Raw genomic sequence first — 18,519 nt, forward strand, 5'->3', positions numbered from 1 at the left:
CATCTCTGTCTCACCAATGGATCCTCTGCGGTGAATGGGTGCCGTCAGAATGAGAGTCCAAACGGCTGATAAAAACACCACAATAATCCACACCGCTCCAGTCCATCAGTTAACGTCTTGAGAAGACAAAAGCTCAAACAAATCCATCATGAAGACGTTTTTCCCTAAAATAGAATCCATAATCCATAATAACGCTTCCACAAATCAATATTTTGATGGAAACTTTAGAGCGGGTTCGCAAATCATTACGCGAATTAAATGATTCGTGATCCGATTCCTTATCTGAATATGATGGTTTGCGAATCAATATTCCGAACAGGACTTTGGAGCGCGGATCGTGATTCATTTGATTCAGATCGGAACTTCGGAGCGGGTTTGCGAATCTTTTGATTCAGTTTTTTTTTTATTAAGCGGTAGAAAACAACAAACCATTAAGGCAGTACTGTTATAAAAACAAAACAAAGAACAATTAAAGCAAAAAGTATATGCAAACACAAATCCCTTAAGAAAAATATATATTTTTTAAATTCATTAATTTACTAGAGTAAAAGTGAAGGACCATGTTTTTGTAAAACCACAGTTAAAATACCACAGTTAAACTATGATTAGTGTAGCAAAACCATTTTAGATTAAGGAATGTGTCGAAAAACAAAACAAAAAAAGTTCTACATCTCCACTCGAGGACACATAAGGATGAACAGAACTTTGGTTAGTTTCCATGTATTTGTCTAGATCAGCTCTGAATAAAGAAAAGAGAGGTTTAGATTCTGATTTTTGTTTATGAATGTGAAATTTAGCAGGAAACACAAATGAAAGAGGTTCTATTGTCCTACATTCTCTTTTAAGTAGTCAAACAATCCAGAGAAAACATCTTTAAAACAGAAAGAAAAGTCACTTCCAAAACTCATGAATCTGTTGTATTTTTGCCATTTGGTTTTATTAGTATATTAGTATTTTTATTGATCTGTTTATCTGTTTTTGAATACGAAAGACATTATTTGATAAGTGAGATCTCTGTTTGAAGTCCTTGAAAATCAAAAAAAAGTAGTGCTCGAAAAGTCCCGGAATTTCATTTTACAGCATCTTTACGAACCTTGTATTTGTTGAGATCTGGTTTGAGCTGAATATTGCTTTATTCGCCTCTGGCTTGCTTAGTTGGGGACACTTTCCAGTGATGTCGTATACTATTTGAACTGAACTGACGATGATATCACTGAATTCATTGATGAACTGCCTTTAACTGAAAATTGATTATCTACAATAATGCGTTACTTACACACTATTGTTCTGTTTAAACACTGTGCAGTTGCTTTGACACAATCTGTATTGTTACAAGCGCTATATAAATAAAGGTGACTTGACTTGACTTTATCTATGCAAATATCTCTCCTGATTCAGAACACCACACTTTTACACTGGAGGAAGTGTTATTATGGATTATAGACTCAGATTAAAGAAGTTCAAATTCATTCTGTTCCATTAGAAATGTAATTGTTACAGGTATTCAGACTGAATGTGTTCGTGTGTGTGTGTGTGTGTGTGTGTGTGTGTGTGTGTGTGTGTGTGTGTGTGTGTGTGTGTGTGTGTGTGTGTGTGTGTGTTTGCACTGGTGTCATACATGAGGTCAGTGTCACTGGACAGGTCACATGACCGTCTTTATCTCTAGTCTTCTGAGCACTGCCTATGACACACACACACACACACACACACTCTCTCTCTCTCTCTCTCTCTCTCTCACTCACTCACTCACTCACTCACTCACTCACACACACACACACACACACACACACACACACACACACACACACAATAAAAGGAAACAGACTGATGCTCATGATGCATGATGGGTAACCAGTGTCACGCTTGAGCTCAGACACCAGACACTTCCTGCAAAAGAGTGGGTGGAGCTAGAGGAGTGATGATGATGATGATGATGAAGATGAGGAGAGAACAGCTTAACCTGCTCCTCATGAACAACAAACCAACATTCAACTGAATGAACAGTTTCAAAGCATCCCATGATGCATCTGATGAAGAGCAGAGCCTCCTCCTCCTCATCATCATCACTGCACTATTATTGTGACATGAGGAGAAACTCCAGCTGTGCTAGGGTTAGGGTTAGGGTTAGGGTTAGGGTTAAGCTGCTGCTAGTGAAGCTGGTTAATGCTCTGGTTCACCTGCGCTGCGGGTCACCTGTGTTCGGGTGTGTGAGGAAGACGTCGGTCGTGATATCGGTGATGATGGTCCCAGTGAGCTCCAGCGCGCATGCTCAGTGCGGTGACGCCGCGGCTGTGCGCGCGTGTGTGTGTGTATGTGTGTGTGTGTGTGCGCGCGCGAGAGCAAGCAGCGCATTATTTGGCAGCGAGGCGTCGGAGCGGCGCGGGGAGGGCGCGAGCGAGAGGGTTTCCCGGGATTATCCGAGTGAATTACCGGCCGAACCGCCCGGAAGAACCGCGGTGAGAAGAACAGCGACCCGCGAGACCCGGTGAGTGACGGGAAAGAGTTCACGCGCTCGGCGGATCCGCGCTGATCGCGAGCTGCTCCTCTTCCTCACCGACCAGTGCGGACACACACACACACACACACACACACTCTCACTCACGCGCACACACACACACGGTTCGTAAGTCAGTAGTAAGTGTCTGATGTTCCGCGGTTGAAGCTGAAGTTCTTGAACAGTTTCAGGTTTGATGTTTTGAGTTGATCTGAGTCTGCTGTCTGTAGTTTATCAAGTAAAACTGTCACTCTGTACATCTGTCATAAATCACTGAGGTAAACTGAGGTAAAACAGATGTAAACTGAGGTGAAAGTGAGGGAAAGTTTGTCGTGTGTGAGGCGAGTTTCAGTCAGTGAGGCTTTATTTCATTCTCATTGATGAAACGCCGTTCATATCGATCAAACTCTGATCGTTTATAAGGCGTGCTTTACATTTCTGAAGTGTCTGAAAGAGGCTCGTGCTCGTGAAGTTGATCCGCGCGCGCGGCTGTTATTATCCCGCAGATGATGATGATGATGATGATGATGATGATGATGATGATTGACATTAATGTGATGTTTGTGCTGTAATATCAGCTGGGCTCGGTGCTCGTTGTGTTTCGGAGTGTTAGTAACTCTCGATTTTGACTGAATCACAATAAGAGTCCCGGGCTGCTGCCGCTGCGGCTCTTCCTCCGGTCGCGCTCATCCTCCTCTTCCTCATCTTAAAGCGGAACGCGCTCATTTAGCGCTCGTGCACTTCATTCTCTCGCCGAAAGTGTTGAAGCGGTTCGTCAGTTTGACTGTGAGTTTAACTCCTATGAGAGTGAAATGAGCAGAAGATCACAGAGTAAAGCAGACACTGAAAGTATTGATTCGTCTGTGTGTGACAGCTGTACGTCAATCATTCATTTGACAGCTGTACGTCACTCATCATTAGCTGATAAACACGAAATATTTCCAGGAAATCTATATGAACAATGATGCTGTGTCACAGGCCTAACAGAAACATTGACTCTGTAAATGCAAAAGCAAGTTAATTTATATACACTGCATTGAATTTACAATGAAAAGATTAAAACATAAGCGAAAAAACTTTTAAAATGAATATGAGAGAATTTAAACCGCAGCAGAAGTGATATTTATGACCTTTGACCTCATCAAGTGTTTTAAACCTGATTAGTGTTGTTTAATTATTCTATGCATCTATTTATGTTTAATTGTTTGTATTCAGCGTTGTTGATCATTCGGTGTGAGCACGTGACACTGGCTCTGATTTATATCTGAAACACTAAATGCAGACGATATAGCTAGATCTGAATCTGTCATATTGTTATACATTGTCTAGCTATAAACATCTGCTCTATGGTAAAGCATTAAAGCATTATAGATGACTTTATGTACAGCTGATTTAAAACTAAACTGCAAAAATGATTTTTTTGTTTGAGTATGTTTTACAAGAAAATACACTTTCAGTTTTCACTTAAAGAAGTGTTTAATTTAGTTTTATTAGCCATTTATTGTAATGATTTGTGACCCTGGGCCACAAAACCAGTCATGAGGGGTCAATTGTCTGAAATTGAGGTTTATACATAATCTAAAAGCTGAATAAATAAGCTTTCCATTTATGTATGGTTTATTTGTTTGTTAGGATAGGGCAATATTTGGCTGAGATAAAACTTTTTGGAATCTGAGGGTACTAAAAAATCAAAATATTGAGAAAATCACCTTTAAAGTTGTCCAAATGAAGTTCTTAGTAATGCATATTACTAATCAAAAATTACACTTTGATATATTGACACGCAGGTGTTGATCAGCATATGTATATTCTGGCCACACATCTGGTCAGGTTTTGTGTTTTTCATGTTGTTTGATCTGCTTCTCTTTGCTTAGAAAAAAGGTGCATGAAGTAGTTTGTGTTGCCGAGTCTCTTTCCGCCGGTCAGAAAGAATGGCTGAATCGTGGTCTGGGTGTTTGTGAGCCGCTGTGTCACATGATGATGCTGTGATGCCGCAGGACGTCCATCTGTTCGCCCCTTTATAGGTGTCTGCAAACCGCCTGCAGGAAACACTGTAGACGTGATCGTGTGTTTTAGTAGGACTTGCTGGTAAGATTAATAATCGTAGTCTGTTCCTGAACACATAGATGAGCACTGTGACTGTTGTCATCTATTAGTCTACACATTTTAGGTTTTGTTATAATCAGACTGTTTTGATTACTAGATTACTTTTGATCTTAATTTGTTGTTATCAGGTGTATCAAAGTTATTAAACATTATAGATCTGTGGTTTGTGTGTGCAACTTCACAAATCTAAAGACTTTCTGAACCTCTTATGCTCATCAAGGCTGCATTTATTTGATCAAATTTATACTTTAAAATTTACTTTATTCCTGTGATGCAAAGCTGAATTTTCAGCATCATTACTGCAGTCTTCAGTGTCACATGATCCTTCAGAAATCATTCTATTATGCTGATTTATTATTTGAATTATCAATGTTAGAAACAGTTGCTGCCAAATATTTTTTTTAAATATGTGATTTTTTTCAGAATTCTTTGATGAATAAGTTAAGCAGAACTACATTTATTCAAAAAATAAATATTTTCTAACAATGTAAATCTACGCTTTACACTTTCTTTTTATTAAACACATCCTTGCTGAATAAAAGTATTAATTTTCACTAAAAAAGAAAGAATAAACATTTACTGACCCCGAACTTTTAAACAGTAGTCTATATTGTTAGAAAGGGTTTCTATTTGAAATAAATGCTGTTCTTTTCAACCTTTTATTGATCAAAGAATCCTGAAAAAAGTATCACAGGTTCCAAAAAAAAACATTGATAATAAATCAGTATATTAGAATGATTTCTGAAGGATCATGTGACACTGAAGACTGGAGTAATGATGCTGAAAATTCAGCTTTGCATCACAGGAATAAATTACTTTTTAAAATATATTCACAGAGAAAACAATTATTTTAAATTTAAATAATATTTCACAATATTTCTGTATTTTTGATCACATAAATGCAGCCTTGAAAGAGCATAAGAAATGTCTTAAAACTGTAAAAAATGTAACTGATCCCAAACTTTTGGGTTTTTTGCTTTCAAAATAGAATGTATTTACAGGGATTGTAAATGACATGTTTTTATTTTAGTTTGTTCTGAGGAGAAGCAAAGTTATGTTTCATGTTTAATGAAATGCATGTTCAGTTCTTTTTGAAATAAGAGTAAACTGATGAAATGAATGGATTCAGAAACAGATGCTGTTTGTATTGTATTGATGACACGTCACATTCAGAAATGTAGGGCTTGACGTTATCCATGAGGAATTGATTAGAAAGTGAAAAGTGTCTCTATAAGCAGATTCTTAATAAACAAGGGATTGCTGATGTCAGCTGAAAGAGCAGTCGTTTCAGAGGTGGACTGAGTTGTTCATATTTGATCCAGTAATGTGTGAAGATCTCTGTGGGTTCATGTCATTCTCCCTCGAGTGTCGAATCCTCCCCAGAGATTCAGAATGAGCAGCGCGTCTGACCGTTGTTTTGAAGTTTGGAGGCTGCTGATGCCTCTTGTTGTGGGTTGCCATGACGTTAGGATGCTGAAGCCGTTGCCGGGTGACAGAAAGCTCACACACAGTGAGACCCAGGAAAATCACTTTATCCTGTGATGTGACGCTCAGGCTTGTTTAAATATGACGTGAACTGCTGGATATTTTTTTTAGTCTGACAGATTTTAATTTGTCGTTACTCAACTGCGTGGCATTTGCATGAGCTGGCAGCAAACCACAGCTGCAGATCTCAGGCCTGATGGGAAGCGTGTCGGTGTGAATCATCACATTCTAGTGCTCTACCCAGAGTTTACCGCCACTGGGATACTTTAACCCTTCGGTGGCTGTGTTGACATCCAGAGACTCTCACGCACTGCAGTCAGTGTGGATCTCATCACTGCTGATCTCAGCGGTCAACCTCATGATGGCACAACTAGTGTTTGACAAAAAATGAACCCTTTCTAAAGTGATAGTTCAGCCAGAAATGTGACCCTGGACCACAAAACCAGCCGTATGTAGCGGGGGTATATTTGTAGCAAAAGCCAAAAATACATTGCATGGGTTCTTCAATGCCAAAATGCATTAGGATACTAAGTAAAGATCATGTTCCATGAAGACATTTTTTTCAAATTTCCTACCATAAATATATCAAAACCTAAGTTTTCTTTAGTAATATGCATTGAGCACTAAGAACTTCATTTGGGTTTGTGATTTTCTCAATATTTAGATTTTTCAGATTCCACAATAGTTGTTTCTCAGCCAAACATTGGCCTATCCTAACCCTAAACCATACATCAATGGAAACCTTATTTATTCAGCTTTCAGATAATGTATAAATCTCAATTTCAGAAACTGTACCCTTATGACTGGTTTTGTGGTCCAGGGTCACAAATGTTCATTTTGGCATCATTTTTTTCACCCTCATGTCCTTTTAACCTGTTCTTATTTTGAGAAATATCTCAGGGTTTTTTGTCCATACATTGAAAGTCAATGGGGTCCAATATCGTTTGGTTCCCCGTGTTCTTCACAATGTTTTTGTGTAAATGACAGAATAATGATTTCTGAGTGAATGATCCCTTTCAGAACCATTAAGATTATTTTGTGTTATGAAACACATTTTAGTCTTAATGTGCAGAATGTGGGCATGTTTTGAGCCACAGGGATGTTATAATGGCGCAGAAGCTCTGATTGGTCCAGTGTTTGTCTCATAAATGAATGGTCTGCTGGTTTGTGAAAGTGTTTGGTGTCTCTGTTCAGTCAGCGCTTCTGATTCAGAATCACACGTTCCTTAAGGAGCAGGAGGAGACGCGTCTTCCTCTCTATCTCACACACACACACACACGCACACACACACACACACACACACACACACACACACACACACACGCGGATGAACAGACACGTAGGTCACACTCAGCGTTTAGTGAGCGCTGTAGGGGAGGTCATTACATCAGACGCTATAAATACACTGCACAGACACTTCCTGTGGCCTGACGTGAACGTGAGCCCTGCAGAGGCACTGATTCTATGCATATCTGGACACACAGAGGTCAGAGGTCATCATGGGCTCTGTCCCAACACTAGTCAGCTCCCTGCTAAAGCAGCATCTTCACTCGAGCAGAACCTCATTCACGACTGATTCAAATAACACTTGATTCAGTTTGATGTGAACATGATGATGTGATGCTGTTTTTCATTAGACTGAACTATTATATACTGGAATGCCCAACGTTATCCTCATACATACAATAGTACACTTATGTACAGCTATATGTGACCCTGGAGCACAAAACCAGTCTTAAGTAGCACTTTGTGTAGCTAAAATACATTGTATGGGTCAAAATTATCAACATTTCTTTTATGCCAAAAATCATTAGGATATTTAGTAAAGATCATGTTCCATGAAGATATTTTGTAAATTTCCTAGTATATATATCAAAACTTAATTTTTGATTAGTAATATGCATTACTAAGAACTTGTGGACAACTTTAAAGGCGATTTTCTCAATATTTTACCTTTTTTTTTTTTTTTTTTTTTTTTTGCACCCTCAGATTTCAGATTTTAAATAGTTGTATCTCTTCCAAATATTGTCCTATCATATATCAACGGAAAGCCTATTCAGTTATGGCCTGGACCACAAAAGCAGTCACAAGGTTAAATTTTACAAAACTGAGATGTATACATCATATGAAAGCTCAATAAACAAGCTTTCTATAGATGTATGGTTTGTTAGATTTAGTTATAATTATGATATGACAATATTTGGTTGAGATACATCTATTTGAAAATCTGGAATCCTGGAGATAAATCAAAATACTGAGAAAATCACCTTTAAAGTTGTCCAAATTAGGTTCCTAACAATGCATATTAATAATCAAATTACATTTTGATATGTTTACAGTAGGAATTTTACATAAAAACTTCATGGAACATGATCTTTACTTAATATCCTAATGATTTTTGGCATAAAAGAAAAATCAATAATTTTGACCCATTCAATGTATTTTTGGCTATTGCTACAAATATACCCCAGCGACTTAAGACTGGTTTTGTGCTCCAGGGTCACATATGTATTGGATAGCAAACATTTTTTTTATATCGTCACAAAATGTTACTCTGTTATTATCCAGCTCTTATCTGATGAATGCAGTTATGAAGATATTACATATTACATATATAAGGCATGAAGATATTACAATATTATAAACATTAATGCATGATTTTCAGTAAAGCGTATTTGAAAACAAAGTGTATGTGTGAAAGGCCCAATAGAAATGAATTTGACTTTACTAGACTATTACAGAAATTTCAGTATATTAATAATAGTGAAGGAAGTAGTAAAATAATATCCTTATTAATACTCTGGATATTTATATATTATTTTTTTTAGAGCTTGTTGCAGCGCATTCTAGGATTTGGCAAAGTACGGCAGTCCTAGAGCACCTGTGACACCTTCACATGCTCCCTATGTAGGCAGCTCATGTAGGCAGTGTGTGCGCGTGTGTGCGTGTGTGCGTGTGTGTGTGTGTGTGTGTGCGTGTGCGTGTGTGTGTGTGTGTGCGCGTGTGTGTGTGTGTGTGTGTGTGTGTGTGTGTGTGTGTGTGTGTGTGTGTGTGTGTGTGTGTGTGTGTTGATCTGGTGTTGGTGAAGAGGATGTGGTGTTTTTGAGCTCACTGATTTGAGGGGCTCATGTAGTTCACGTCACGCATCAGTGCAGGAAACCCTGGAAATCATGTTCTCAGGTCACAGTAAACCACTGACATTTGCAGCGCTGCCATCAGTTTATCCCTGTGTGTGTGTGTGTGTGTGTGTGTGTGTGTGTGTTTGTCTATCTGTGTGTGTGTGTGTGTGTAAGAGTGTGTTGGGAATGGGGATGTGTCTGAATTAAGACACAGGTGTGTGTGTGTGCGTGTGTGTGTGTGTGTGTGTGTGTGTGTGTCAACCGCCAGGGACGTGTAACACAACACCACAACGCCATTTTATCTCCTGCAGAAACCTAATCCGTGGTGGTCACATGACCTCTGCTGCTCCTCTGATTGGCCGGTTTCAGTTATTAAGTGAAGGAAAGTGTGTGAGCGCATGAGGAGTGAGTCAGTGCTGCGCTGGAACGCTGCGGTCAGTGTGAGGATGAGCTGGAGCACAGATGAAGATCAATGTGAGATAGACTGAAACGCTTCTCATTATTATTGTTATCAGACCAGCCATTCTCACATTTGCATATGCTAATATTAGTTAGCTCACCACATGATTTTAACCTAGAAGTCTGCTTTTCTCGTTTACAGCTGCAAGATTGTTATTGCTATGATTACCGCTGAGTTCAGAGTCACTCCTGTATTCTGTGCACACTCACACACATGATAATCCAGATTCACTTCAGCTTGTAAAAGTGATCATTCCCAACAATTCAAAGCAAAAACTTTGCATTTTGAATGTGGCCTAACTTTAAATGAAGAACTGACACTAGTGCTGCACCGAATGTTTGGCAACTGAAATTATTTGGCTGAAATTAGCAAACATTTCTCTGAATAAATAATACTGAGCAATGACGTGATGCACTAATGATCAAACATGTGGTCAGTGTGGAAGCATTTAAAACGGTCTGAGAAAGACGCAAAAATCATTCCAAGCAGCGACAGCGAGAGACTGTTTAGAAGCGCATCGCATGTCTTCATGAGGAGAGAAAGGTTACTGTATGATGACTGAAATCATCCATTAGTCAATCAACTGTTGTCTAATACACCAGACACCAATTGTGTTTATTCTGACAGCAGCTCCTTAGCCAGGGTTCAAAGACCAAAGATGACAATCATTCACAAATCTGCTGCTGCCAGCAAACACTAGGACTGAGCTCTTCTTGTGGGTTTACCACTAAATAAAAGACAACATTCAGAAATGTTAGTATTGGCATTTTACTGTTGGTCTGACAAATAAAATAAAGTAAGACAAAAATAATGCTAACAATTATTCCAGCAGCTCTATTAATACATTTATTCTAACATTCTCCTTTGCTCAGCAAGGCTGCATTTATTTGTGCATTAAAAACACATTCCTGATTCAAGAAGGGGCTCTTAAAAATGGCCAAAGAATATTATTTTAGTAACATATTCATTTTAAGTTCAATTGTGGTTTGTTGGTAGGGCTATAATGTCTACTAGAATGTTACAAATGTTCAGTGTAAAGTAAATATTTTTAAATTGTTGTTGAGTAATTGATTTAGTAATTGATTTTTTCTTTGAAAAGCAAGACAAAACTGCAAAAAGCCCATTTTGGCTATCTAATTGATGCAATGCTTAAAAAATTGGCCAAATACATGGGGGAAATGAAAAAGCGTGTTCAGTAATCAGCCTTCGGCCCAGTGTTTAATTTTGTTCGGCAAAACTTTTCATTTTTGTGCATCCCTAACTGACGCGTCTTTATTTATTCTGTAAAACGCATACTTTTGAAAAAGATGCATTTGGACAGTGAATGAGGACTAAGGCTGTCAGACATTCAAAAAGAATATAAAACGGCATCAGGCAACATAGAGACGGCTCGTGTGACTCCAGATCTTGTCATGCAGCTGGAGGACGTGATTGAGAACTAGTACAGTAATGCTAACTCAACCAGCTGCACTAACTAGTGGTCTGAGGAACAGAGAGAGGTCTTTCCATCTCAGCCCTCAAAGGGTTAACTCTGGTCTTCTGTCTCTCTCTGTCATACCGGTTCCAACCGGTTCTCAGGAAAGTACGTTGTGTGCCCCATGGAATCCTGGGAAGGGTCGTGTGTGTGTGTGTGTGTGTGTGTGTGTGTGTGTGTGTGTGTGTGTGTGTGTGTGTGTGTGTGTGTGTGTGTGTGTGTGTGTGTGTGATGTCACTGGGTGGAAGAGAGAAAACAACATTGAGTCAGCTTTCCATTATGTGTGTGTGTGTGTGTGTGTGTGTGTGTGTGGCTCTTCCTGTCATACAGGAAGTGTGCTGATGAGAGTGTGCCGTGGCTCTCCTGCAGGAATAAGCTCATGTTGTCTGTAGGTTTTCTTTCTTTGTCAATGACGCTTCCTGTCGAGTATCACGGACCCACTGACCTCTGGGAAATTAGACAGAGCTTCACTTTGAACTAAAATCAATTGATCTGATAACTATTGTCTGTAGAGCTTTATGATTGATGCATCTTACATCATTATTAACCTGGTTAAGGTAATCCAGTGTCTGCATTCAGGATTTCTGATTACACTTCATCCATTTCGTCTCATTTGCATATTTGAGGTTAACGTTGGACGATTGCGTCACATGACCTGTTTCTCCATCTGTGCTCACTAGAACATGTGACTGATCTCAGTTCTCAGATCTCAGTATTGTTCGCTTAGTTGTCTATTGACACACATGAACATTTCTGTGACTGTTCATGAATATTTAATGAGTTGTGCACTGAGACAGTGTTGATTGGTTGTCTGTTCCTAAACAGAGAAACTGTGAAACTCACAGTCAATCAGTGCATTGGTGTACATTCACGGTTTAATGGAGGTTCCTGATGGTGCACTTCTATAATGCGGTTGTTTGTGTTCAGGTGCGGTGATGTCTGAGGACGCGGTGCGGCAGACGCGCAGTCAGAAGCGTGCTCTAGAGCGGGACTCTCTGCCGGCGGACGGTAAGCGGCTGAAGCTGGATGGCGTGGAGAGCTCCCGATCGGAGACGGCCGTGGCGGTCCAGGCCTCCAGCATCCTGAAGGCCACCATCAAAGTGGAGGTGCAGACGGGAGACGAGCCCATGGACATGAGCAACACGTGAGGAAGCTTTACATGACATTAGTGTGTGTGTGTGTGTGTGTGTGTGTGTGTGTGTGTGTGTGTGTGAGTCTACTAAACATCAGCCTACCTCACATGAGTGACCAACATTCAGTACAATACCAGCCTCTGTGACAGTACTGAATCAATTATAACTAATGAAAGAACCAGAACTGAAAACCATTCTGGTCATTCAAATTTAACTAACCCATGTTTAGATTAGAGTTTGTCTCAGTAGATTGATATCGGTGAGTTTGTGTTAGTGTTTGAGTCACTGGATGTTCTCAGTGATGTTGTGGAGGATCATCATGTCTTGTTCAGTTGTGATTGTGATGCTGGTGTCCTCTAGTTTAGGGCTTTCCTCTCACATCTAATGTCATGAGTGCAGAATGCAAGACAGTGATTAAAAGTTACTTACACTGTGTACTTATCCCCTTGCAATCCAAGATATTCAGTCTTTCTTTCTTCAGTTGTAAAGAAATACTTTTTTTTTGAGGAAAACATTCCAGGATTTTTCTCCAGATAGTCTTGAATGGTGCTCAACGGATTGAAGGTTAAAAATGCAGTTTCAGTGCAGCTTAAAAAGGACTCTAAACCGAGGAATATGGGTCTTATCTAGCGAAACAATTGGTCATTTTCTTAAATAAATTAATATTTATACACTTTAACCACAAATGCGGCTTTGTCTAGCTCTGTGATGTGCATGTGTACTCTGGTTAGGGTATGTCGAAAAACTCCCATCTCACTTTCTCCTCCAACTTCAGAATCGTCCTCCATCGCTGTTTTACCTTTTTTTGTAAAGGGCATTTGATCTTCTTTGCACATTAACTTTATTAACACTGGGTCGGTACTTCTGCAGCGATGTATAATGATTGTAAAGTTGGAGGAGAAAATGAGATGGGAGTTTTTCAACATACCCTAACTGTCTTGAACAGGAGTACACAGAGTATGCAAAGAGTTACTCAAGACGAGCATTTGAGGATAAAAAGTATATAAATTGTCATTTTTATTCCTCAGCTGGGATCATTTAGAGCCTTTGAAGCTGCATTTAAACTGCATTTTGGAAGTTCAAACTCTGGGCACCACTAAAGTGTGGAGATAAATCCTGGAATGTTGTCCTCAAAAAAATTAATTTCTTTGCAACTGAACAAAGAAAGACATGAACATCTTGGATGACAAGGGGGTGAGTACATTATCAGGAAATGTTTATTTTGGAAGTGGAGTAATCCTTTAAAATCGCTGAGCTGCTGAAAGCCTGTGTGCCGCTCTGTCCCATCAGCGCTGTGTGTCTGGATTTACACGGCTCTCTCTGGGTTTGGGCTTGGTTAGAGAATCTCTTCTGCTCATCAAGGCTGCATTTATTTGATCAAAAATACAGTACAAATAGTGAAATATTATTCCAATTTAAAACAGCTGTTTTCTCTGTGAATATCTGTTAAACTGTAATTGATTTCTGCGTCAAAGCTGAATTTTCAGCATCATTACTGCAGTCTTCAGTGTCACATGATCCTTCAGAAATCATTCTAATATGCTGATTTGCTGCTCAATAAACATTTTTGATTATTATCAATGTTGAAAACAATAGTGCTGCCCAATATGTTTGTCAAGTCACTTTTATTTATATAGCGCTTTTAACATTACAGGTTGTGTCAAAGCAACTTCACAGTATTGAAAAGGACAACAGTGTGTCAGTAATGCAGTATCATAAACAATCAATTTTCAATTAAAGGCAGTAGCTAAGCGAGCCAGAGGCGACAGCGGCAAGGAACCAGAACTCCACAGGTGACAGAAATGGAGAAAAAAACACATTGGGAGAAACCAGGTTCAGTCGGGGAACCAGTTCTCCTCTGGCCAGACCAAACCAGCAGTTGGACAACATCATACTTTTTATTTTTCAGAATTCACAGAAAGTTGAAAAGAGCAGCATTTATTTGAAACAGAAATCTTTAAGTCTTTAAGCGAATGGCCGGCACTGGTCAGGTGAGGATTTAGAGGATCAGGGAATCCTAGGAAAGGTTTTGCTCTAGCAGAAACAGCTGTTATGAATATGTCTGGCATTGTGATATGACTGATTGAGTGTCACATTTTAAGCTGATGAATCTGCTTTAATAGATGCTGCAATCATGCTGTGGGATCAGATGTATGTGAAACAGGAAGTCAAGTGTGTGTGTGTGTGTGTGTGTGTGTGTGTGTGTGTGTGTGTGTGTGTGTGTGTGTGTGTGTGTGTGTGTGTGTGTGTGTGTGTGTGTGTGTGTGTGTGTGTGTGTGTGTGTGTGTGTGTGTGTGTGTGTGTGTGTGTGTGTGTGTGTGTGTGTGTGTGTGCGTGCGCGTGTGTGTGTGTGTGTGTGTGTGTGTGTGTGTCCTGTCCCCCTCCTCCTCCCCCCAAAGTTTCTCCATTTTCTGGCAGCACCTGAACGCTCCTTCACTTCACAAAATGAAGGCCATGTGTCACTAACCGGTTCCAGCCGGCTGGTTGTCATGGTTTCCAGTAGGGGAGGGGGAGGGGTGTCACATGACATTAGCAGAACATGCGGTGGGTCACGTGACGTGTGTTTAGTTGGGTGATTAATGCACAGGAAGAGTCTGATCTCACACAAAGACTGTCTCCTCTCACTGGAGTCCAGAGCTGTGTGTGTGTGTGTGTGTGTGTGTGTGTGTGTGTGTGTGTGTGTGTGTGTGTGTGTGTGTGTGTGTGTGTGTGTGTGTGTGTGTGTGTGTGTGTGTGTGTGTGTGTGTGTGTGTGTGTGTGTGTGTGTGTGTGTGTGTGTGTGTGTGTGTGCTCCAGTGGGCTAAACCATGTTTACAGGCCCGTGTGAAGCCTTTTCAGAAACTCCTGCTCATGTGTGATTGTGTTCGTTTCCCAGAATCACCGGCGCTCAGATCATACATCACTGACGTGCTGCAGTTTGATTTGTGTGTTGACTGAACTCCAATGGAGGAAGTTTGTCTCTGAACACTCACTCCGCTTTCACTTTCATTTTATACTCACCAGTATATGTCCTCTATATTCACACAGATTCACATCATCTAGCTTTCTAATAAATGAATAAAGTCGAAATACTACGAGAATAAAGTTTAAATACTCTGAGAATAAAGTCGGAATACTCCGAGTAAAGTTGGAATACTACATGAATAAAGTCTATTCTGAGAATAAAGTCGGAATACGCTTGGAGTAAAGTCTGATTATTCCATGGAATGTCTGGATACTGGATTCTGATTGGCTGGCAGGTGTGCAGTAAAACCGTTTAATGCACAGGTAGTTCCAAGTCAGTTTAATCACCGTTCTATATTAATGCGCTGCTTTAATTGATGCACACAAACGTAGAGAGAAGAGAGAGAGAGGGAGGTCGGAGATCGCATAGTGCTGCGCACATACATAAACTTCTTGTGAACGCTTGCCTGCGATCCTTATTAAAATAGCCTAGATAGTAGATCGCTACATTATATTTCTCAGCAACGGAGTGGTAAAACTGCTGTTTTTAAATGAATCGTTGTTTGTAGAGAGAGACGCACAGCATGCAGGTACGCACGCACATTCACATACACAAACACACACACACACACACACACACACACACACACAACTGTCATCTCTCTTGCCTTCACACTCTCTCTTGGTCGATCGATAATCTACTGAAACAAATGATATATTTCATTCAAATAAATGTGATTTTACCGGACTATTTAATCTCTGTGTCTGATTTGAAGCGGCCAGAAGCTTGAGTTGATGCTTGAGCTGCGTGTCATAACACGAAAATAACCGTCTTTTTATCCATTCAGTCAAATTTCGCGTTGCAAATATCAATCCTAGTTTTAATTTGTCTATAACTTCGCAAATGACCATGGAATAAGCGGGATAATCAACGGTTTGCCGTGCGTTAAAGGATTTAAAATGCACTTCGCGGAGGCAACCACCCTCCGCTTCACGTCGGGCGGTTATTAGCCTCCACGTCGTGCATTTAAAATCCTTTAACGCACGGCAAACCGTTGATTATCCCTTATACTACATGAATAAAGTCGAAGTTCTCCGAGAGTAAAGTCGAAATACTACAAGAGTAAAGTCAGAATTCTCCGAGAGTAAAGTTGGAATGCTGTGAGTAAAGTTGTAATAATATGAGAATAAAGCTGGAATACTTTATAAATGATAAGGTCAAAATGTTTTGACAACTTTTGTAATTATTAAAGTTAGGGTATTTTGAGAGTATAACCTATATTACGTGTGCAAACGGGTGAGATTGAGAGCAGCAGGAGAAGTTGCCAGGCCACTGGAGTTTATTTGAACATCGTTGTGTTCGAGCGGCTGCATCATCTTACTGGGTTCTGGGTAAAGAAGAGTCCATTTTAGGGAGCCACCCGTGGAAACAGGCTGAACAGGAACAACTTTTTACCTTAACATCAGCTCACACACCCAACAGAAATATACAAATATATGTGGGATTACTTACATAAATCGTAATTTAGACTTTATTCGCGAAACATTTCAACTTTATTCTCGTGATTTCGACTTTATTGTCCTAGTATTTTGACTTTATTCTCGAGATATTGCAACTTTGTAATCGTAGACTTGTTTTTTTTAATGTGCCACTAAAATGCTCTCGTAACATAAAACATTTGCTATAAGATTAAAATATTTTCCACCTGCATGTCATGTGATGCCACTGAGCAATATCAGAGAATGTGAATGTTTTGAGCTTAAAACCTCAAGAACATATCTGAGTGTAAATGTGTTCGACTGACGGAGAATTGTTGAGGAATTGCAGGTTTACAGAGAGAAACAGTACTGTACTGGAGATGTTTGTCAGACAGGGAGTCTTTCAGCTTACAGTGAATTTACTGGTTATTGGTGATTCATAGAAAGTTTTTAAGCAGGTTTAGAGGTTTGTTTGCTCTGATCCATCAGCATTTCCACTCTCCTCTCACTCATCAGTAATGGTTGTGTAGAATTAGACTCTGTGTGGATGTCCTGATGATGAAACTGGGCCTTCATTGAGTTAGTGCTGTTTACTAGTCCCTGGTCACTGGTTCTACAGCTGCTAGTGTTGTTCTAAAGCTGAAGCAGTAAGTGTTAGAGTTGAGCGTTTGGCTCCTGAGATCATGTGTGTTGTTGAGGAGTGTGTGTTCTGTGCTCTGATTTTTCCCCCATCTGTCCTTTGCTGTGAGTGAGGACACAGTAAATGAGGTTTGGCTTGTTTGACCGCAGTCATGTGATCGCTGCTCCTCCTTATTTCCTATCTGCCCCCCTCTAGTGGACGACAGCAGCACTGATCGATCTCATCGCTGACCAGCACACAAACACCAATCACTGCTAGTACAAATTCAGACAATTACTGATTACAAATTCATGACAAAAAATATATAGCTAATAATGTAATATTGGACTACTTCAGGATTACTTTTAGTTTATTTTTTTCTCTCATTTGTGACCCTGGACCACAAAACCAGTCTTAAGTAGCGCGGGTATATTTGTAGCAATAGCTTAAAAATACATTGTATGGGTCAAAAGGATATGTTTTTCTTTTATGCCAAATTTCATTAGGATATTGAGTAAAGACCACGTTCCATGAAGATATTTTGTAAATTTCCTACTATAAATATATCAAAACTTAATTTTTGATTAGTAATATGCATTGCTAAGAACTTCATTTGGACAACTTTAGTCGATTTTCTTAATATTTTGATTTTTTTGCACCCTCAGATTGCAGATTTTCAAATAGTTGTATCTCAGCCAAATCCTATCCTAACAAACCATATATCAATGGAAATCTTATTTACTCAGATTTCAGTTGTTGTTTAAATCTCAATTTAAAAAAAATGACCCTTACGATTGTTTTTTTTTTTTTTTTTTGGTCCAATCTTTATCACGTGGATTTAAATAGGATCATTTTTTTTATATTCATTTTGGAATAGGGTTAAAAAGGGGTAGAAAATTTCCAGGAAATTTCTGGTAACTTTCTGAAAGTTTCTAATATTTCTGGGGAATTTTTCTGCTTTATTGCAATGATATTTTGGTAAATATAATCTATAAAAAAAAAAAAAACCTCAAAAGCATATATAAAAAAAAAATATATATATATTTATATTTAATATTTAATATATTTAATATATTTATATATTTATATATATATTTATATAATATATTTAATATATAAATAAAATATATATATATACTTAAAATTATAAAGAAAAATATATTACATTTTTATCATAAAACACCAAAACTGGGGTTCGTGAAGGAAC

The 18,519-nt window shown here is 39.1% G+C and overlaps 1 protein-coding gene across 2 annotated transcripts in view; it reads left to right on the forward strand.

Moving 5' to 3' along the window:
• Positions 1 to 2,319: 2,319 nt before the first annotated feature.
• The window catches only part of LOC141344186 (transcriptional repressor p66-alpha-like), a 28,410-nt gene continuing 12,210 nt past the window's right edge, over positions 2,320 to 18,519 (forward strand). For both annotated transcript variants that reach the window (XM_073848979.1, XM_073848980.1), the window contains exons 1-2: positions 2,320 to 2,485; positions 12,066 to 12,282. In XM_073848979.1, coding sequence (XP_073705080.1) covers positions 12,074 to 12,282 — 209 coding nt within the window. In that variant the 5' untranslated portion in view covers positions 2,320 to 2,485; positions 12,066 to 12,073. The remainder of the gene's footprint in view (positions 2,486 to 12,065; positions 12,283 to 18,519) is intronic.

Source organism: Garra rufa, chromosome 10 (assembly GCF_049309525.1).
Source record: "Garra rufa chromosome 10, GarRuf1.0, whole genome shotgun sequence".
Taxonomy (NCBI): Eukaryota; Metazoa; Chordata; class Actinopteri; order Cypriniformes; family Cyprinidae; genus Garra; species Garra rufa.